Raw genomic sequence first — 22,786 nt, forward strand, 5'->3', positions numbered from 1 at the left:
CATATAAATCCAATTACTGAAATTCTTCTGAAGTGAATATTTAGACTTGAGACTGCAGCAGGCCATATAATGATCGTTACTCATGTTCTTCCTCCACTGAATGTTTTCTCTGAATATGAAGTTATAAATGTCTATGGGTACATTGTTAACTAATTACGGAATATAAAATAAATATGAATTTGAATTTGTGGGGGATATAATTTAATGCTTTCATATTCTAAATACTTTGATCTATGTTTTTTCTTTTCAACAGAAATCAGTGGAGAAACCAATCATCTTTCCATTAAGCACTGGCTTAACAACACAATTGTAAAGTTTGATAAAAAATGTTTTCTCTCCCCATTACAACCTTAGATAGCTATTCAAATATAATGATGATTTTTTAACACAGCTGAGCTCAATGCTCAGTACCAGTAAATCAAGAAGTAAAACTCATGTGTTAAAAACGAAGAACTTCAAAGAACTAGTTCCCCACAAAAGTTGTCTTACCAGTGAATACGTATTGTCATATTGACATAACTAATTTCTTATTAGTGCTTCCTCCTGCTAATAGAGTTCTTATCCATCTTAATTTACCTGACAATACAATGAGCTGAGGGAGACTGACTCAGGTACACAACTTCACGTAGGGGGAACTGGACTCAGTTTCTACCTGTGCTGGTCATAGTATGTCTGGTTCTCCTATGTAAATGAAAGGTGTATGCTTTGAACTGACCAGGGCTGAAACATGCACCTCTCTTCAGCTGTTCAGATCAGTATTAAAACACTATGAAAATGTTTATATGATCGCTTCTTTTCCAGAGTTCATGGCTGTCTAAGTCAATGGATGTGCCAAGATATCACTAAGCATCCTAAAATAGAGGCAGGTCAGTACAGGGGCACTCCATTACTGTTAGGGATCATTCTATTAAAATGATCTATAAAGCAATTCTTGTACTTACTGCTGAGTCTCCAGTATTTACAACAGTGCCTTGCATTCACTAGACGTTCTTTAACTATTTGTTAGACTAATGAACACTGATTAACACTACAACATAAGCTCTATGAAAGTACAGATAATAACTACATTATTTTCCAATCTTCTCACCACTAGCATGGTGTCTAGCAAAAGATGTCACTTCATAAATTTAAACCAAGTGAATGAATACTCAATCAATTAAATCAGTTTTTTGGGGTAATTCTTGGACACAAAACTAAATCTAGGATCATTTTCAGAAGCTCTGATGTATGAGGGTGCAGGACTAGGGGGTGGATGTGGAAATCCTAAACTAAAATAACAGACCAAGTAGAAAATGCTTACCTGAAAACAAGAAAAGAATTAAAATAAAACATTTTTTAGAAGTCTTGATTTCTTAGTGAAATGCTACTTTATGCTGCGAAAAAAGCAAATTTCGAGAACTTATGTCCATCATTCACACATTTCCAAAAGCCTGGCAAGGCAATTCATTATATCATGTGTCCTTATCTTTTGTTCCAGACAACTTTTTAGAAATAAATTCAATCAATCAATCCTTATTAAGCACCAACTCTATACCTACTCCTGGCTAGGTTCTGGGAGCTTAAAGATGAAAGACAATTTTTCCATCAAATCACAGTTTAATCCAGGGACTTCAAGAAGCAGATCTCAATTGCAACATGAGAGATTTATCAAAATCCCTGAAACTTTAAATTCATAAGGAAATGTAAGGAAATAAATGCCGATAAAAGTCATCATCATCATCATATCAAAATAGCTCTTTATTATTTATAAAGCTTTTTCATAAACATGATTTCTCATTCACGTTCACTAAAATACTATGAATGCGAGGAGAAATTATCATTATGTCCATTTTCATGGGTCAGGAAACTTAAATAACTAGGTCCAAAGTAACAAACACAGTAAGAAACAAAGATGGATCTCAAATTCGGGTCTTCCCATGACAAATTCCCATGCTTTTCCCACTATACTTTGTTGTCATAAGATAACCACTCACTGATGACCCCCATATTAATATAGATTCTTCTAAACCTAGTGCTTCCTTCTCACTGCCCTCCATAGCTTATTTGAGACTGATAATACATGTAAATTTATAGGTACAAAATTATTCCAGAATCTCACAAAGCCATTCTTCCTCCTTAGAGAGCCTCAAATACATAGCTCCTCCATCTTTCAGAGCCTCATTTGAAATAGGAATCCAAGAGTTTGGGTTGTTTTGGCCTTAACTGCTACCAGTACACAAATGTCCCTTTACTCTATATCTTTGTGTCAAATCCCTTGCATTACTGCTAGCTGCCTCCAAGCTTGCCAGAATCAAGAACTTGGATAAAATCTAGCTGGCGGAAATTCAATCCAGGCAAGACAAAAGTGATGCTGATAGGCAGAAGTATTTAGAGTAAATAAGGAGAAGTGCTGTTTCGCTGGCAATCGGGACATCATACCCACCAAACATAAACAGCTTTGTGGTGTTACTGGACTCTGTTGCTTCTGGACTTCCTAACAGCTACTGTGGCTGGAAATGCCATCTTCCATCTCCAGCTGGCTTGAAGGCTGCATACTGTCTTCCAAATTAAGATTCTGCCACAGTGATGTACACATTTGTCATATCCAGCTGGACTACTATAATGCGTTCTAGCTGGTTCTCAATACACAAAACTACATAAACGTTACAGACAACAGTGTAAAGTAATTTACTTGTTGGGAAAACCAGCCATCAAAATTAGATGCATGTTTGGGTCTTGGGACAGGCCCTATGGCTGTCAAGTATACAAAGGAGCATTAACTTTAGTCACTAAAGACAAAGTCACATCATAGACTAGTGTGAGACCAATGCCCAGAACTTTGTAATGAGGATACAAACAACTGATGAATCAAAAGGAAAGAGAGAAAAACAGAAAATTGCAAAATCATAGCACGTTAGACAAAGCCTTTGACTTTTAGTCATAGGTTTATTTGCCTATACGCCTTTCAAATTAAGACTTTGGACTCATATTCTTGAATAAGTCAGCATTTCTATACTTCACAGTACATGCTCACTCAGAGAAAAACAACGAACAATAAACATTACATTAAAGTGTAAAGTCACCTGTAAAATTTACCCTGTCAAAATGCCACCTAAAAGAAAATCCACTATTCTTTCACTATATGAAAACCTGCAACCGGTGACATATTTTTTTTAACGAATTATCTCTAACTTTTGATTCCCAGAGAATGTTGAAATTTTGATTAAAGGGAAAAAAAAATGTGTGTGTGTGTTCATGTTATACGTAATTTCCCCATTTGGACCAAAATTAAATGGCATAATGTATAATATAGGCCAGAGATTGGCAAATTTTTTCTCCAAAGGCCAGATAATAAATATTTTAGGCTTTGCCGGCTATATAGTCTCTGTCCAACTGCCCTTGGAGCACAAAAGCCGTCATAGTATGTAAATGAATGAGCATGGCTGTGTTCCAATGAAACTTTCTTTACGAATCCTGAAAATTCAAAAATCTAAAAACCATTCTTAGCTTTTGGGCCTGCAAAAACCAGTAGCAGGCCAGATTTAACCCATGGGTTATGGTTTGCTAATTCCTGTTCTACAGAGCTATGTTATATAAGACATAAAATTCCACACCATCAGGACCTAAATCTCTGGCTTTGCCACTGTCTTCTTGGGAGACCTTGGGCAAGTTATTATCCTGCCTCAGTTTCCTCATCTGTAAAACAGAGTAGCATTAAAAACCTCAGTGAATTATTGCCAGTATGAACTGTGATAACACATTCTGCAAATGATACTAACCTCACATAGTAAGTGTTTAGTAAATGTTACCTGTCAGTAGATATTATTATTCTAGAATTAACTTCTCTTTAGCTTATTCAGAGAAAAGATTAGAAAAACAGCCTTTCTGTGTTTAAATTAATTAAAAAATTATAAGTGCCTAGAGATTCTCTTCTCAAGGAAGGAGGAAACCAAATTCACCCAAAGACATCAAAGAACATCTGGAATGGAGCTAATGAAGGAGCAACCCGAAGTTGCAAAATTTGTCTAAAAGCTTAGCTGGATCTGAACTGACACCTACCCGATTTCTGTCTTCAAGCGTCAATAGATCCACCGCCACGCATTTGTCCAAGACATCTCTCACCAGAAGCCTGTCCACCAGAGTGGGCTGAAGGAGGTTCAGCAGTTGGAGACACTCATCATGAGCACTCTCAAAGGATGGAGAGGGCAAGTCGGTGAGCTCAGGGTTCATGTAGCGGGCGGCTAATGGGCTGCCTGCTCGCTGCAGGGCCTCCACAAATTCCCTAGCCCAGCCAGGGGGCCAGACGCCCTTCTCCAAGGTGCTCAGGAGCAGTTCAACTGCTTGCATGTTCCCAGTGGTGGCGGCCGTCGTCTGAACCTGCTCCTTCACCTCTGGAGGCAGAAAGGTCAGGTAGTCTAGTACCGGCTCCACCTGGATGTACTTTTTCACCCTGGCCCTGAAGCACGAGATGAGATAGCGGAAACACTTGTCTGTGGAATAGCCATTCGCCATCTTTCGTTCTCAGAGAAGGGAGAGGATTCTCCCAAGTAGACGGACTGGTGGCTGTTCTCTGCCCAACAGGTGAGACGCGGTGCCGCTGTCCGGGGCCTTGGAGGGCCAGGGTCTGCAGCGAGGGGCCTGACAGCGGCGCGCGGAGGCGCGGGCGCACCTGGGCAGGCGGGCAGGTGGGCGCACCTGGGCAGGCGGGCAGGCGTGCCGGCGGGCCGGGAACGCGGCGGGGACCTGTGCACGGGGCGGGCGCGGCCCCTCGGGCTCTCTGCGGGACTCGCCGGGGCCGGGGACCAGGGCACGCTCTGCACGCTCGGGTGGGAGCTTTGAGTCCAGCTCTCTTCCAGGCCTGTCTTATAAGTTAGCGCGACTTTTGTTTCTGTTTCGATTCTCTAGGTCTTTCCAAACGTAACCGCCCGCCGGGCAGGGAGTGTGTGTTTGGTCGGGAGGAGCCACCCTTTGCTCGGGTCTGGCACGGTGAGTCCTTTGCTCAAGGGCACTTGGGGGAAAAGGAAAACGGAAGCGAATGCTCTCCCCCTGAGTCGGACAGCGACGTTCCAACAACGCCAACGGGGATTTTGTCTCCCTTGCAGGATCCTGCCTCAAAATTCAGATTTCTTTCCCACAGCCGCCTTGAAACACCCCTTGTCAGTTAAAATGTGGAGGGCGTGAAAGCTCGTGATTCGGGACTTCCCAGGCCAGGCGTGAAGAGAAACTGCCACGGACGCTGCTGCCAACAGGGAGGATGCACCCTTGCCTGGTGAATGCGGGCAGCTTCCGGCCCGCCAGAGTGGTAAGACCGCAGGGGCAGGTGGAGAGTGAAACTAAGAAGACACCTTTCTAGAGATGTGAAACCCCAAAACCCCAGGATGAAGTGACCTCTGCACCCTTTCTAGAATAAATCTGACTTCTTGTGGGTCCCCAAGAACTCTTTCCTCTGGGAATTTGTGGCTGGGTATGAAAAAGAGCGAATAATGATAAACAGTGAACTTCATTCCCTCGTGCGTAGATTGTGGTATTTATTTGTCTTTGACCAGTGCCTGGTGACAGACGCAGAGGACTTTAATCACCAACTCAGCTTAGGAGGAAGCCAAGACTGAAGGTTTTCTCTCTCTCAGCATGTAAGTTCCCTGTATTTTTTAGTATACAACCTTCCTTTAATAAAACAAAACAAAATCCCCAACAACTTATTTTTGATATGACTGCCATTCTTTTCTTGGATTCAATACAGCAAGTTTTGGCTGAAGCAGCTAAGAACTTAATTAGCAACTAATGTACCAACTTGTAGTAAACATCAACATTTGTCTATGTCATGAGGGAAAAAAAGACACCCACACTGAAAAATGGCAGCTGCATTTCAGTACAGAAACCACATAAATGTGAGTCCTTCAGGTTGCTACTCGCTAAGGCATCCTGTAGCCCTGGGTGGCTGTGGGTGGTAGTGTATAAGTTTCGTAATGAGAACCTCATGGCGCAGAATTATAGGGAGGATGGAGCGGTCATTTAGGCTGTCAAAAAGATATATAGAAAAAGTAATTGGTTAGCAAAGCACATTCAATGAAGTTTAAATAGGCCAGAGAAGCCTGGCTGTGCTGGGGACTGGATAAGAGAAATCTAGAGTCTTTGTGAGTATTTTCGGGGGGGCATACAAAATATCCAACTGAGTACTTTATACATGTTGTCTTATTTTATTCTCTAATTATATTATGTAGCTAAGCCTTTTTCTTCCCTAAAGGATTGTAAACTACTTGAATAAAGGACGTATTTACACAGTAACCAGTACAATACTCCACAAATAGTAGACCCTTGCTGATTTTGCCCCTGAAGGGGAGTTTTATTTGCCTTGACTCTAGCAAGTGGCCGAATGTCACACACACAGTGAAAGTTGTTGAAATGAAATGGAACCTTTACCTTGCAGGTGGGCCAAATTTGTGCTATTTTTTTCTGTCTCTTCATAAACACTGCTGTATCTTTACTTTCTTTGGGGAGTTTCCTTTGTACCTAGGTAGAAGATAATCATACTAGATGTTTCTACAAAAGTATTCAAATTATTACTTTTAGTTATTGTGTCTATGAGATGTCTTTTAACAAAAACCTCCCCCTCACCCGCTTAGGTGCTGGCAGGTTTCATTCAGTATGGTAAAGCAAAAACAAACAAATCAAAAACATTCTGTGCCCTGGTACCCATTCTTCTATCCTTTAGTTTCAAACATTGGGGAATAAGGAGGGATTGCTAGTTAAATATGGGAAAATGATCTCATCTTCTTAACACCATGGAATTGCTGTCCTGGTGAGAGAGGGTCCAAAGCAGAAGTTTAAATGTTTGGTATTTAGATTATATCATTCATTCATCCAATCATTTAAAAACTTACTTATTAAGTATCTATATATGATCAGCGCTACTCTCGGTGCAGTTAATAAAACTAAACAAAGTTCCTACTTTTATGGAGCTCACAAGCTAATGGGAGTGGGAAGATGGATAATGAATAATAACTAGAAAATATGCGATGTGCTGGGTGAGGATAAGTGTTCTGAGGACTATGGTGAGATGTAGATAATAGTGCACATTATAGTTTCCCTGGTTGATTTTCCATATAGATGCCCTCTCCTCGCCCTCATCATTAGCATCACATAATATCCATTCATAACAATTCATATTTACTCTCAAGTAAGAGTCACTTTGCTGGACGAGGATTGAGTGACGAGGACTGAGCATGAGTGGGAGCATCTGAGGGAAAATGGAAAGGAACCTCTTTTTTAGGAATCTGCCATAATCTTGGTAGGACCCCTTCTGGAGGAAGGAGGTTGAGGAAAAAAAATCCAACCCACAGCCTCTCAAAATTTATCCCTTTTCTTCACCTATATTTTTGCATTGTGATTTAGTTTATTGTCTGCTTTTTGTTTGAGTAATGTTTTCTTCTGTCAAGTTTCTTCTCATCACTTTCAATTTTCATCCTCCTCATTATTTTCTAAATGTAAGTTTCTGTTTCCTTTCTCCTTTGAGGTAGGAAATCATGCTGATCTATAGCTTTTCCTTTTCTCTAGACCTGCCTTGTCTTTATAAACCTAAAAGGAAAATTTCAGTCTTCATCATTTTTAAAAGTCACCCTTTAGCATTTTATTCTTTAAATAGTAATTCAAGAACATACTAGATAACAGATTCCTGCTATTATCCAACTTTTCATTTGAGTTTTCTACAATTAAGAAGTAGTACAAATCACAACTGTTACTTCTTTGACAAACTAGAACTACAATTTAATGGTCACACATGGCAGTAATGTCTTTTCCAAAAGAAAATGACAATAGATTTAGTTAAATGAGGAAATCCTTCTAGAATTGTTATTGTGTCTTCATTTATTTAACAAATTGTTTCAATAAAGAGTTTCCTCCATGGCATTTACAGTTAGATACCATTGACCCAGCAGTGTAGAGTCATGATTAAGCAGAGAGACTCTGAGCTTAGGATGTCCAATTTCTCAGTTGTAAAATGGAATGATACCACTACCATGTCATAGGGTTGTTCAAAGGATGTACTGTAAAGCATTTCGCCCCAGGGCTGCAATGTTGTACGTGCCCAGTAAGTGACTGCCAGCATTCTTACAGGCAATGAGTAAGAGATGGTGCTAGTTGTCAAAGAAGGCACAATTTATAGAGGAAATAAATTAGTTATGTACATAAACACAATGTAATAACTAGCCACGTAACTGAGCTTTTAGACAGGCTTGGTTTTTGCAAGAAACGAACGCTGATGGGCTGATTTAGCAGGAAAAGTTTACTAAAAGGATACTGTCCTGGCTTTATATTTCAAAAACATGAGTAGTTCCAAAATAGAAAAAGAAATTCTGGCTAAGTTTATTAGATCATGATACTCGTTTCTTAATTACTTCCACCAATTCAATGGTGAAGTTCTGATTTTAAGTGTGCACATGTGAAAGCTTTTCTACATAATAAACAGTTTTGACAAAAAAAAAATCAGATGTCAGTGAAAAATTTTTTAAACATCCATTTTTCCAAATGCTTCCTCTATAGCTTAGGTTCTTTCAAAAACAGTTACTTGCACATTTACACATATTTTGGTTAAAACAGCAGCTTTACCTCACAGATACAGATTGGCTATGCTTCTTTTACTTTATTTTAGAATACATGCTTAACAGCAGACTACAGGCCAATGTAATTAGAGTGCCATTGTCTTTGCCTTGAGGTCATGGTGGGCATTTGGGGGTTAGATGTCTCAGCCTCTGTCCATTCTGACTGAGGGGTGGCTGTTCCAGTGGTTTAATACCTGCCCCAGACAGTTAGTGAAATATTTTTATTTAACCTCTCTTCTATTATAACTGACAAAGTTTTGAAGTAGGAGTACTGTCAAGTGAGTTCTTGAAATCAAATATTGAGATAAATCGAACCAATCTTTCAAATTGCTAAATCATAAATGGTTACATTAAGATTTTTAAAGAATAATAAAGTATTGTCAATTACAAAATATTTTTTATTATTAATGCACTAGAGTATATGAATTACATTTACCAATCTTATTTTATCTTCATCTGACCCCTTACTATTGAATTTTTGTTTGTATTTTATGATGTATTATTACAGTTGTACATTTAAAGATTTTTTAAGTAAATACATATACATTTATTGGGGTCTATGTTCAAATATTTTTACTGATAGTGATCAAGAACAAAGTCCTTGGAGACCACGGTTCTAGAGAGCCTCCCAAGGGCTAGAGGGTGTAATGAATTCAGCTGACGAGCAGGATTAACAAGAATGGAGGAGAAAGATGCATAGGTGAAAAGAGAGAGAACTCTGAGGAAAAAAGGACAATCCAGCACTGGGATCTTGAAGTAGAACATTTCAGGTTACTAATATTATTATTGCTTTGTGACAAATGTCAGTATACTAAGTTAACACATGGGCAAGGATATATTTCGTATCCTATTGCCAGACATGATGTCCACCAGATTTTTTCTTGAATTGAATATTTTAATAAAATTCATTTAAAAAATAGTTTATGTTCACTGCAGAAATTTCTGGGGAAATCACATAATATTGAAGAAGATTATATGAATTACTTTTAATCTCATCATCCAGAGATAGGCGTTTTTAATATTTTAAGTGTATTTCCTACCAGTATTTTATTGTGTAAATATAGGTGTGTATGCATGCATTCCATGCATATACACATCCAACATTTGTTCAACAGAGAGTGAGCTGAGATGGTCTCAACTGTGAGGAAGAGATCTCCCAGGAAGAGATCTCCACAGGGAGATCACGTTGACATGCCAACGGGAGACAGAGCCTGTGAGAGATCCCCTATGGCGGGGATGGGCAGGATATTTGGGCAGCAATGCCTAGTACTGAATAACAAGTTCATTCCTGTGTTGCACTTGCTGTACTGACCCTTCTTAGTCCCAGATCTTTCCTAAAAGTCTGCCAATATAACAGGCAGTTAGCAGTGGTGATTTGGTTAATAAAGGAGAGGCAGTGGCCCCATGTGGTGGAGCAGAGCTGCACAGAAAGAAAGTAGTCTAGAAATTGAGACAAGGAGTATGGATTGAGAATTCCATCCAAGGGAAATGATGAGAGTGTAAGCCCTATAGGAAACCTCAAACACCTTAGGAACTGTGCCAGACTTGCTATGCTCTGCAGGAAGGGAAGGGCCATCTCAGTAGCCATGCTTTCAGCTGCAAGGTAAAGAATGCCTGAATAAATTTGACCCAGCAAGAGGGATTGATTTTTCTCACATAACAAAAAGAGTCAGTGATTCACTGAGGTCAGAACTCTGGGATGTGTCCTGTAATTGTCTTGGTTTTATTCTCGTGGTTGCAAAATGGCTACAACAGCTCCAAACATCAGTTCTTCTTCCAACTTCAGTTAAACGCAGGTTGTATGGGGATGGAGCATAGAGTTTCTCCCATTTGCCTCCTTCTAACAGTGAAGAAAAAAATATTCCGGGAGTTCCCCAGCAGAATTTCTTATATATCTCGTTGGCTGGAACTGGGTTGTGCCCACCTCCCCTAAAACAAAATGATACATTAAAAAAATCTGATTTCTAATAGTAAGGCACTAAATATATCATGAAAAGGACATTTGTTTACAGTATGAGAGCTGACCAGAAGGCAGAGCATCGCCTTGTTTGATCTCAGCTAGGAACATGCCCATCGGGTAACTCAAATTTTTCGCTGCTCTGCACATGTTCACCAATGACCCTGAAAGCACGAAAGCTAATGATTTTTGGGTAACAAATAAATATTTTGGCAAGTAGGTGAATAGTTTCCTTGTCTAACCAGGAGAATTTGGAAAACTGGATCGTGCTTTGTAGACATATTGCTGAATCATTCGTACTAATTCAGTTTAGCTAAAACTGTGATATTAATGAACATGTATTTTCAGCAATTTATTAAGAGCGATGTTATAGCTTGGAACATTCTTCTGCCAAATACGTTGACGTGGGCATTGTCAGGTATTTGCTCAGAACAAATAAAACCTATTATGCGTGATAGAGAATAAATATCTTCACGGCAATAGCACCTTGGACACTTCAGAATGTAAATCTCTAGCTTATATTTGGTAAAATTGGATAATGTATAAATTCAGCTAAAAGGTCACCTAATGTCTCTAAACTAGAGAGAAAATAACAAGTACAGGAAATCTGAATCTGAGTGACTGGAAGAATTTTTGTTTATCACATGCCTAGCTGTTACCTAGATGGTAGTTTTCCAACCTCTTGGTTTAGCAAAGAGAATGAGAGACAGACGGAGGTACCCCTATATCATTAAAAAACTCTTACTGGGGCCGGCCTGGTGGCACACCAGCTAAGTGCGCATGTTCTGCTTCGGTGGCCTGGGGTTTGCCAGTTTGGATCCCGGGTGCGGAAATGGCACTGCTTGGCAAGCCGTGCTGTGGTAGGTGTCCCACGTATAGAGTAGAGGAAGATGGGCATGGATGTTAGCTCAGGGCCAGTCTTCCTCGGCAAAAAGAGGAGGATTGGCAGCAGTTAGCTCGGGGCTAATCTTCCTCAAAAAAAAAAAACCCAAAAACCAAAAAAACTCTTACTTATATTAATTAACTGTAGTTTCTTATACTTTTTGTCAACCGTGAAGAGGGAAGTTGGGAATATTATCAGGAAACTCAAGTTCCACACAAAAATAAGCTCCATTGCATAGCCACTTTTATTGCAAGTTTATCATACACTAGGTGACTAATATTCAATCTGTAGTATGAAGAAGCTTAGTGGTACCTTAGAGACTGATGGAGAGAGGCGACTAATATTCAATCTGTAGTATGAAGAAGCTTAGTGGTACCTTAGAGACTGATGGAGAGAGGCTCAATGGGTGAGGCTCTGGCTCCCCACTCTGCCCACTCCAAAGTGGATTGACTTTTATTGGCTTTACATTTTGAAGTTCCATATTTTTGGAAAAGTATTTGAAAACCTCTGTGCTGGGAGGTCAGAACATCATGTATAGTTCTTACAAAAATAAAAATATTGTATCAGAGCTTTCTTAGACTCTCTCATATTTATATATGCCCAACTAGGAGCAATATGAGTTCAGGCTGACCAGCTAATCTGGTCAATTTCTTATAGAACCAAATATTAGAAAAGTTGGGTGAGTTCTGGAACAAATACACCATATTGTTGAGGGAGAAAAAGGGACTTCAGTTCTATTATGCTGCTATTGTTATAAATGAAAGAATACATGAGTAAAATCAGCAAATGAATGAAATGATGATATACCAATTTATTGAGGCTGCAAATTATACCACATTTTATAAAGTAAAATTAAAGTAAATTTTAGAATTTAAATTTGTAATTAAATTTATAACTAAAATTAAATTTAATTTAAATTTTATAATATTTTTATTAAGATATTTCCTGATTATTCCTAAATGAATTAATTTTTTCCTCCTCTGGATTCCTAATTAGAATGTGTGTGTATATGTGTATTGCATTTGCAGGCCTGTATGCATATTTGTGTCAAGGGTGTATAGATTTAGCAGCTCTAGGAGAGTTTGCATACTCCTTCCCAACCCTTAGAACTGGTACAAAACTTTAAAACTTATTTAGCATAGATGGTTTCATTTCATTGATTCTTTCTCCCTCCGATGCAGTAAAAACCTCAATAGGCACATACTGTACTATGTGGGAGATTTTTGAAAAATTGTAGAGTGGTCCAAATAACTGCTACAAATGATCTACTTAAAAATGCTTCAAAATGAAGGAGTTATGATTTTAACAGATAGATGAGTATAAATAAGGTTGCAAGCATGGACTAGGAGTGATATCTGATTTTAAGCATTTCAAAAATGTTATGTTTTTCAGGAACAGACTGCATATGTACGCATAAATGTGCTTCGTGTTGTTAATTAGGAATTAAGAATAATATTAACATTTAATAGTTATGGAACACCACAATGAACTATGGAGAAAACCTGAGCTTCCTCACAAAATAAATTCTGAAAGCTGACCCAGGTTCTCAGGTGGGGCCAAGCACTGCCTGTGGCTCATTCTGTTCCCTGAAACCTCAATGACACAGTGTCTCTGAGGAGCCGCAGACACAAAGCAGCCCAGGCCAGGTCCTAGACATTCAGCTGTGCCCAGGCCGTTCTCAGAAAGCTATGAAGTGGGGAAGTCTTCCCTTGCTTCCTCCTTAGGCTTCTCTGTACTGCTCCTTGCTGATGATGGTGTTGCCTCTGCTGCCACCTTGTGGGGTTTTCACTGTCAAATCTTAACTACATCAGAACTGACTTGGCTGGTATCACGGAAGTAAAATTGTAGCCATGTACAATTACAGATTTTTTGACAGGTAACAGAAAAGGGAGGTAATCCGTATTTCCTAATGGGAAGATAAAACCGTGACTATAATTTAGTATAAACTTAAAGTATTTTGTTTTATAAAAGCAGAGAACAACGTATAGAGAACTAATTGATCTTCTGGTAGGAAATATCCCCAAAGAGGAACGGAGATTCCCAGAAGTTGCATTACATTACCCAACGTCACACTGTCAGCAGATCAACATGAAGTCAATTGTCAACTCTAAAATATTTATTGCACAGTTCCTTCAAGAGTTATCATAGACAATAATGTTTAGAACCAATTGCTTTAAAACGTAGGTTTTATTATTATTATGGTATGAAGAGGACAACAGATCAGGAGAAGATTACCACTGAAAAAAACAGTTTGTTACAGTTTGCAAGAGGAGGGGGCCCAGGACACCATGCAGAGCCACACAGGAAAGCACCGGGATCAGTGAGGGGGCAGAAGGAGCAAGAGGAAAGCATAGACAGGAGCCTTCATTTTGGTTTCCATGGGAAAGGCAAGGCAAGGTAGGGTCAGCAGGGTTAGATTTGGCAGGGTTAGAGTTGGAATAATTTCAGCAGGCTCTGGGGCATAGGGGCTGTCCCTAGTTGCCTCGTGTCCGCCCTGGGGAGATTAGTGCAGAGGAATACTGCCCCTTGGAGTGTAAGGGCCAGAGAGAGGAGCTAGTTCAGTCTGAGCTCTGGATTGGCCAGTTTGCCTATGAACGGCACACCTCCTGAGGAGTCATTTGCTATCTCTAAGAACTGGCTAGTCCTGGGAGGGGCAGTCTCTCCCCAGTCAGCAAGGCCCCAGATGCCAGAGCATCAAGAATGCAGAAAATAAGAAAATGTAGTTAATATACCAATTAATATATTCTTTTGAAATCAGAGAGTATATGTGAATGAATGAAATCAGTAGAGTTAATAAAGAGAAATTATTCTAACTCTGATATTGGTATTAATTTATTATCTGCAAAATATCATTAGCTGATAGACAGTTTTCTATATGAATGTTTCCCAAATATCAGGAGGAAATATTGATCTAAATATAAATAAAATTAATCTAAATATTTGCTGTTTTTTCCTTGTTGTAAAACTATATTATAGGGTAATAAGCTTGAAGATATACGTTTTGCTTAGTTAATACTGCAAGGTTGAGATCATAATCATTTAATTTTTCTAATTTTTACTGAAAAAGCTATATTTTAGGTGCATACTTTTCCAATAGAAATCAGTTCTGTTTCCTTCTAAACAGTTTTTGCTTTATGTGCATATTTATTTAAAATAATGTACAGAAAGACATTTTATACAGGAATTTTAATTTAAATAAATATTTGATCTTTTTTATGCATATACCTAGATATTTGCTTTCTATGTCCCCACCCACCCCTTTTTCGTACTTTCTCTTCATTTAATTCTTGTTTTCTGATATCACTAACTACTATCTTGACAATTAATGAGCAAACTGTGGCCTAAAGATTCTGTTGCCAGTTTTCATCCTCCTTTCTCCCTCGCTCCCTTCTCCTGGGCTGGTTGCCATAGTGCCTCTTGTAAGGGGTGGCTCAAGTCCATACTGGAATCATGGTGGCTGAACTAAAACCTAAGTTCCCTCTCATTCTCTCTCCCTCTTGTACATATCCTAGTTGCTTGATCAAGTATTTGTATTTAATTAAAGAGAGATTCACCATTCAATATAATTATTCTATAAATATTTACTTTATATAATTTATCTGGATTTTTGTCTTACAGAAGAATTACATAGGTTGAGTCTCTAATTGAAGAGTTAAATTTTGGCAGGATCATAAGTATAAGTTGTGGAATTTCTTTTTCTTCACTGTCTTTGATATTTTCCACTTGCCTCTGAAGATCGTGCTCCACCCTCCTCTACACTGAACTGTTTCCTGGGAGGCTGACCTTTAGGGACTGCATCCATGAACTCCCTTTTCCTCTGGCTTCTGATTGGGATCAGTCAATGGAAGCCCTGGCAGGAGATCAGAGGCAGGGAAGAGAATGCGATTGTAGTATTGGTTCCCTCAGCTCCTTTCCATCCAGTTCATCATGCATCCTTTTACTAAAGGTCAAATGGCCCTCTCCATACAGCTACTTTCTCTGGGTCTTAATAATGGCTTCCTCGCCTTGCTCCTCAGCCTTAAAGTGGTAACGGATCCTCACTGTCGCTTGCACTGAGATGCTATACCATCGCTTAATGGTGTCTCTTAACTATGTCAACACCTTTGTAAATAGTGACTTTATTACAATTCTTCAGTTACTGTGTTTGAGTGTGCCATCTGCTTTTTTGGTGGTTATGACAGCAATTGAATTTTATGGCTAAAGGCCAAAAAGCAAGGCAAATATCCAAGGTAGGCAAAGTTGAGCAGATCTTGGATGGTGCATTAACTGGGCTTGTTACACCCACCTGGGTTACTCCTGGCACCATCACTGATCATGGTTCCTCATCTGTGTTAACATATGTCATAATTCCTACCCTCAGGAATCTTACAAGGAGAATACCAAATTTTTTTCTTTTTACTTTATTCCAATTTCTAATTTGGGATAACTCATGCAATAAAGTGCTTTATAGCTTAATTCTTAGATTTTAAGCAATTTAAAAAGCTTTAAGCATGGAACTTCATTCATTCATTTGTTCAAAACTATAGGAGCACTGTGGGTTGTCATTTTCCAAACATGAAAATTAATCAGGTCATGTTTTATTTTAAAAATATTTTGTAATTGTTTTGATCTGTGTCTACATCCACAATGCAATTTATTACTATCTTAGTTTCCTCTTAAATGCAATTCATGATACTTATTTCACAAGATTGTTGTGAAGATCAAATGTGATAATCTTCAAAATAGCTGTAAAAAGCATCATGTACTATATAAATAAATAAATTGTATTTTTTTAGTTTGACATTAATTAGGGAGTGGGGTGTTGTGTATCTTCACACATACACAAAATACCTAAGGATTAGCTTGGAGATGGGATGATCTCGCTTTTAGCCAGTCTATAATCTATTTAAGAATTAGGCCACTTTTATGTTTTTGATTAAAGCATTTTTAGTTTTTTGTAACATGATCACTTTAACTTAACTTACATTATACATAATCAAGTTACTTAGCAAAGGAATAAACACCAACAAAAAAAGTATTCAATCAACATTATTTCCTTTATATCTTTCCAGAAAGTCAGTTTTGTGAGTGTATGATCCCATGTTATCAATATGAAGTCTAATTGATATTCACAAGCATGAAACCTGCATTTAAGATTTAAGATAGGTATTTTTCCAACATTGCCTGAGTAACAGATTACTTTATTGAGGCCATTAATCATAGTGTTGTTGCTTTTACTGAGCATTAGTTGTGGACACATTGTAGTCAACATTATATACATGCATTTCTAAAGAAGTTTGCATTGAATCCAAATTACTTAATAAGGCTTCAAAATTCAAGTGAAGATGTATATATTCAGAAACTATATCATTTGTCACTACTCTGAAGAGTCCTGTTGACACTTTTCATATATGCATTACTGTTTATTAAATTGCTTTAGAGTTTGTGCTTCTGCCAAAAGAGTACTTAATATTACCAGACTTAGAAACAGAAAACTGTGTTGTTGAAAGCTTAGCTGAATAAGGTCACTTTGTCATGTGGCTAGTCTCAGTAATAAATGGTAAATAATATTTATTTTTGTCTCATTTAGGAAGCTTATTATTTCTCTCTGTCCTCACTAGTGGGCAGTAACCCTTAGGCAGTTGCTGAAAGAAACAGTTTTGAACTTATAATGAAATTACTACTGGATGGCTTCATTTTATACTGTCATATTTTTTATGCTTTATGCAAATAACAAATATAGAACCTTCACTGTTCCATATTAAAAACACAATGAATAATTCTGGAGAAAATATTTTAATTATTGCATGTATATCAATTAAAACTATGGCATGAAATCTATGTGAGTACATTTCAGTATGAAATAGATAAATAAATACTAGGGTGGATCCAAGGTGACAACACAACAGTAGACATTATGACTAAGTGTCCCTTTTTTCTCACCTTTCAGACTTTGTGTGCTGTAGACTGAACTGTGTCCCCCTAAAATTCATTTGTTAAAGCCCTAATCTCTAGTGCGATGGTATTTAGAGATGGGGTCATTGGATAGAAATTAGGTTTAGATGAGGTTATGAAGGTATGACCCACATGATGGGATTAGTGCCCTTCTAAGAAGAGACATCAGAGATCTTGCTTCCTCTGTCTGCCCACACTTCCGGAGGAAAGGCCATGTGTGGACACAGCAAGAAGGCAGCCATCTGTAACCCAAGGAGGGAGTTCTCACCAGACACTGACCCTGGACCCTGCTGGCGTCTTAATCTTGTACTTTCAGTCTCCCAAACTGTGAGGAATAAATTCCTGTTGTGTAAGCCATCCAGTCTATGGTATTTTGTTATGGCAGCATGAGCTGACTCGGACACTGTTTATGTAGTTTCTCAAGCTACATGGATTTAAATGTTGCCAGAATCATTTGCTTATATAATAAGCCACAACTTTAATCCACTAGGTCATAAAGCTATTTCTATTATTCATTAATTGTTATGGACAATGATGTCAAAGAGGCACTAATTTCTGGGGCCCTTCTCACTGTCATCACCAGCATGAGCAATTAATTTTCATTTTAGGGCTATATTGGACGAGCACCTCCCACCTCCCACTAAGTTCTTCACTACTTCTCAACAGTTGCTGCATATGTCCCAAGGGGAGAATCAAGGTTCATTAAGATGCAGATGCTGAGTGGTTGGTAGGCACCCTGGCTAGCTAAGCTGTTCACTCCAGCCAGCCTCTTGGATCAACAACCTACTTAACATTTGAGACTCATAGGCTTCTCAGATCTTACATGCCCAATATTGATTTCTGATTTGCTCATTTCAAACAGCTCTTCCTCCAGTCTCCACCACTGGCAAAGATAAACAAAGCTGGACTCTAGTTAAAGTGGTAAGGATGATTTTAATTGATATACTATTAATAACAGGGAAAAGAGTCCGCTGTGAACTGAATTCAACTTTGATTTGTACAGAGGTGACTGGGCTTTTTAAAGGGAGAATAAGGGAATAGGGAAGGAGCAAGTGGGGCTCTGTGGAGTCAGGGAAGTGAAAAATTACAAAAAACAGGAAGATGTGTCGATACTAGTCCATGTGAAACCCATCTGGGTTTGCTAACTGGTGCTAAGTGAAGTTAGGCTCCTACATGCCACAGAGACTGGGGGACAGGGGCCTACCTTCAGGTGTCGGTTGGGACAAACAGTAAATTCTTTGGCAGCCTTGAGTTTTCTCAGGTAGGCACTTTAAGGAGGGCTAGGGTCATCCTAGGGATGCAGTCTTGAGCTGTCAGAAACTATGTCAGTGTTTGTTCAAGTCTTTATAGGCCAGGATTAAGGCCTAGTCCAGAGGAGGTCTCAGAAGAACCTGGCTTGAGTTTGGTCAAGGAGAAAATCTTTGTCATCATGTCATTAATGGGCAAATCCAAAACATCAGTGAATCCTGAGGGTAATACCTTAAAAATAGAAAATAATCTCACCACTGCTCACCATCTCAACTGCTACACTCTGGTAAGTCACCAGCATCTCTAAAGTACCAACAGATTGCTCACAGATCTCCTTGCTTCTACGCTAACCTCCTTCAGTCTATCATCAACACAGCTGAAAGAGTGATCCTTTAAAAATTAAGTCATATCATGTCCCACTATGGCTCCACACCCTTCAGTGGCTCCTTATCTCATCAAGAGTATAACGGAAAGTCCTTATAATGGCCTGTAAAGGCCCACATAATCTGCCCCAATGGCCCTGCTCTGTAACCACTCTTACGACTTTCCCGCTTGCGCAGTCCACACCAGACTCATTCCTCTTTGCTGTTCTTTAAACAGGTCAGCAGCCTTCTGCCTTAGGACCATAGCTCGAGTTCTACCTGGAATAGTCTTCCTACAGATAACTACATATCCAACTTGTTCACGTCCTTTAAGTCTTTGCTCAAATCTCACCTACTTAATGAGGCTACTTTGAGCCTCCCATTTAGTACTGCAACCTACTCTGTCACCTCCCTCCCCCTGCTTCCGTTTTCCTTTTGTTCCATAGCATTTATCATCTTCTAACATACTATATGTTTTATTATCTTTACTTGTTGTCTTTTCTCTCTGCTAGAATGTAAGCTCCAGAAAGACAAGGACATCCCTCCCCCGTTGGTGTATTTTTTTCCATCTAAACTAGTCCTACATTATAGGTGCTCCATAAATATTTGTTGAATAAATGAATTACCCTTTGTCAGTGAGATTTCTTAGTGATATATAGTATATAAGTGATTTCTATGAGAGCGAGAGGCTCTGGCTCTGGAACTGAAGTTTGCTGAGGAGCAGTAAGATTTTTACTCTTGTCTCTCGTGTTCCTCTCTCCCCACCCCCACCTCCATTCATATAGAGGGAAAGAGAAAATGAGGTCTACAGACAGGAAAGGGAAGCATAATCAATTCGGTGTTTAGGAAAATGTACTGGTCAATTGAATATCTAAATTTATGATAAGACCAAAGGCCTCCAAGATTCAGAAGAAATACCATAAGTGGACATAATCATGAAAGCTTTATGGTCACCAGAAAGCATGTGTCCTGTGTAAGGAAAGTAATTAGATTGGCTAATCTTAGTCAAAATCATGCATTTTCTTGTCTGTTCCTCTAGTGATTGGTGTGCCATTTTTCTACTTCTTAAACTTTCTCCTCTTATAGTGTAAATAATTTTTATTATATTTTGAAATATATTTGACTGTGGTTGGGGGTGGGGAAGGAAGGGAAAATGCATTGTTTAAGAGACCACATTCTGCAGCCAAACCGCCTGGACTCTAATCTCAATTTGGCTACTAACTATGCAACTATGGATAAGTGACATCTAACTCCCTACTTTTTGCATTTGTAAAATGGAGATAATAATAGCACATACCAGACAAAGTTGTTTTGAGGAATAACACCTCACAACATACGGTACCTGTTACATAGAATTCACCGTATAAACAGCTATTTTTATGGAATTATGGAGTATTTTCTGAAAAGAAAAATGTATAATTAAAAATTTTTTTATGTATTACATTTTCATAAAATGATATTGTTCATGCAATACTAACTGAATTATGGAGGCACATTTTCATTACTATTACTAAAAAAAACCCTCTTCATAGGCTCATTTGAGTTTTTAATTTCCTATACTAGAAAATTTATAATTTGAAATACAAGGTTTAGAGAGAGAGAAATGCTGCAGACTGTGGTATTGAAAGTTTTTTTCTGTATCTCTTATAGTAGTGTACAGGAGGTAAAACAATTTCCCTTTACCCTTCTGAGTTCTTGGCTGAGATCCCTATAATAAAAGACAGATTAACAACAGGAAAAAACCCAGAAGTTTGTTAACATGTGTTGTCGTGTATATGGGGGAGACATCCAGGGAAAAATGAGTAACTCTCAGAGGTGGCTTTGAACTCCAGCTTAAATACCATGTTCAGCTAAAGAGAAAAAAAAAGAAAGAAAGGTGTGGGGTAGACTAGCTTTGGGGAGGTTACCTGGAAAACAGGGTAAACAACTGAAAGGTTTGTTAGACAGATTTAAGTCCCTGCCTTCTCCATTAATAAGAGTCTACAGTTGTCTCAGAGTATTAATCTTTGTCCTTCCTGGCAGAGAGAGGAACAGGGACACTTTTGTAGATATAGTCTTGCTTTTAGGCAAATAGAGAGGGAGCAGAGAGGTTTTCTTGTTTCTGTTTCTCAGTTACCTGAAGTTCAAAATAATCTTCATGCCAAAGTGACAAATTTTGGGGTGGCATATTCTGCTGCCCTTCAATACGAACTTCCCTGGGTGGCTCTTTCTCTCAGAAAGAGATACATTGCTAAGAACTGTGAAGGATCTGGTATTTTATCCTACTTGCATGCTGATAAGTAGCCTGCCACAGTTTCATAGAAGGCAGGAGATTCATCCATCAGAGACAAAGGACTTTATTATTCAAGACACAACAGGTAGCATGAGCTTCAGGCTCTCATAGATTCCTCTTGTTCTGAAGTCCCACAGAGGGAAATGGAGCCTCTAGGCAGGTGCTGTACAAGCAGTAGGTTTGTATCAGAAGGAGGAACTCTGAGCTTATGAAAGTCCTGCTAGCAAACCTACCCAAACTTTGCCCTGGAGGGAGAGATTATTTTTGTTATCCTGCAACAAATATTCTCTCTGCCCTTGAGGGAAATACTATCTCTATCTTTGAAACTATCTGTGTAGAAATGCAAAAGACCCATGGAGACTTGATTCCCAATATACACAAATGCAATGCATCAGTAAGGCTATTATGAATAGAAGCACAAAAATTCTGACCAGAGGTTTAGACTAGTACTGTAAATGTAAAACTCTCAATCCTCTCTGAGTATGTTTTTGAATATGTAGTTAGTCAATTGGAATAAAACTTTGCAACAATTTGTTTTGCTTTGTACTGCTTTATCCCTTGGTGCTTTAATGAGTCAGACACTCCTTTCTCTTATCAAGTAGGCTTTACTGTCACCATTCATCTATTCATTTATGCCAATAATTTAACCCTATTGGCTGAAGTATTTCTTATCATGTTAGAGGAACTAATGCATACTTTCTCAAGAGTGGCTTGTACGTTAGCAATCTTCCTTTCTCTCCGCCTCTGCCTGATAAAATTAGGTTTCACAAAGTTCAACATGTTCCTCCTCTGTAATGTAGCTGAGCAGTAGTTATTCAGCTTTGCAAGGTTGATTTCCTCTGCAAATAGGTAAACACTTTCCCCCACATCTTTATTTGTAAGAAACATTTTAATGGTTGTCTTATTCTTCAGCGACAACTCAAAATAATATGATCCTGGTCTCTTTAAGCTCTTACCCTTTGGTTTGTGTGTGTGTTTGTGTCCTGTCTTTTTAAAGCTGAAGTTACAAAGTGCATTTCAGTTCTAGAGAAAAGCAGAACTACTTACTCAATTACTATTACTTAATAAATCAAAATAATTGAGCATTTAACTTTTCATCCAGTGATAAAACCGACCTGTTCCTCTCAGTAGATATAATCAGGAGGCACAATTTAAGAGTTTGCCCAAAGGTTGAATCATTGGCAGGGTTGCCAGATAATATACAGGACTTCCTGGATATTATTAGTGTATAAATAGACAATAATTTTTTAGTAAATCCGTGTCTACTGCTATATTTGAGACATTCTTATATTTTTAAAAAAATCATTGTTTATTTAAAATGACATTTAACTGGACATCCTGTACTTTTATTTGCTAAATCTGGCTACTCTAGACACCATTTATCTATCAAACAAATTGCAAATAACCTTTTGCTAAAATTTAGCGTCTAGTGGGTTTTATTTGGCTTAGAAAGTCCCCTTGGGGCAGAGGTCAAGGTTTCAAAGTTTTGATGATGTGACATCAACGCCATGCAAAAATAAAAGTGACTAACTCTGCAACTTTTAAATTTATACA

At 38.5% G+C, this 22,786-nt stretch overlaps 2 protein-coding genes across 3 annotated transcripts in view; one reads left to right on the top strand and one right to left on the bottom strand.

Moving 5' to 3' along the window:
* Positions 1-4,491, bottom strand: part of IFIH1 (interferon induced with helicase C domain 1) — a 52,078-nt gene extending 47,587 nt beyond the window's left edge. Inside the window, exon 1 of the mRNA XM_070581424.1 lies at positions 4,039-4,491. Coding sequence (XP_070437525.1) covers positions 4,039-4,491 — 453 coding nt within the window. The remainder of the gene's footprint in view (positions 1-4,038) is intronic.
* The window catches only part of GCA (grancalcin), a 44,241-nt gene continuing 25,887 nt past the window's right edge, over positions 4,433-22,786 (top strand). Inside the window, exons 1-4 of one of the 2 annotated variants that reach the window (XM_070581426.1) lie at positions 4,433-4,560; positions 4,885-4,965; positions 5,082-5,281; positions 5,526-5,609. The gene's annotated coding sequence lies outside the window, so the exon portion shown is untranslated. Of the gene's footprint in view, positions 4,561-4,884; positions 4,966-5,027; positions 5,610-22,786 lie in introns of those variants that run through there. The other variant, XM_070581427.1, reaches the window with a different exon arrangement.

This window comes from Equus przewalskii, chromosome 17 (assembly GCF_037783145.1).
Source record: "Equus przewalskii isolate Varuska chromosome 17, EquPr2, whole genome shotgun sequence".
In the NCBI taxonomy this organism is placed as follows: domain Eukaryota; kingdom Metazoa; phylum Chordata; class Mammalia; order Perissodactyla; family Equidae; genus Equus; species Equus przewalskii.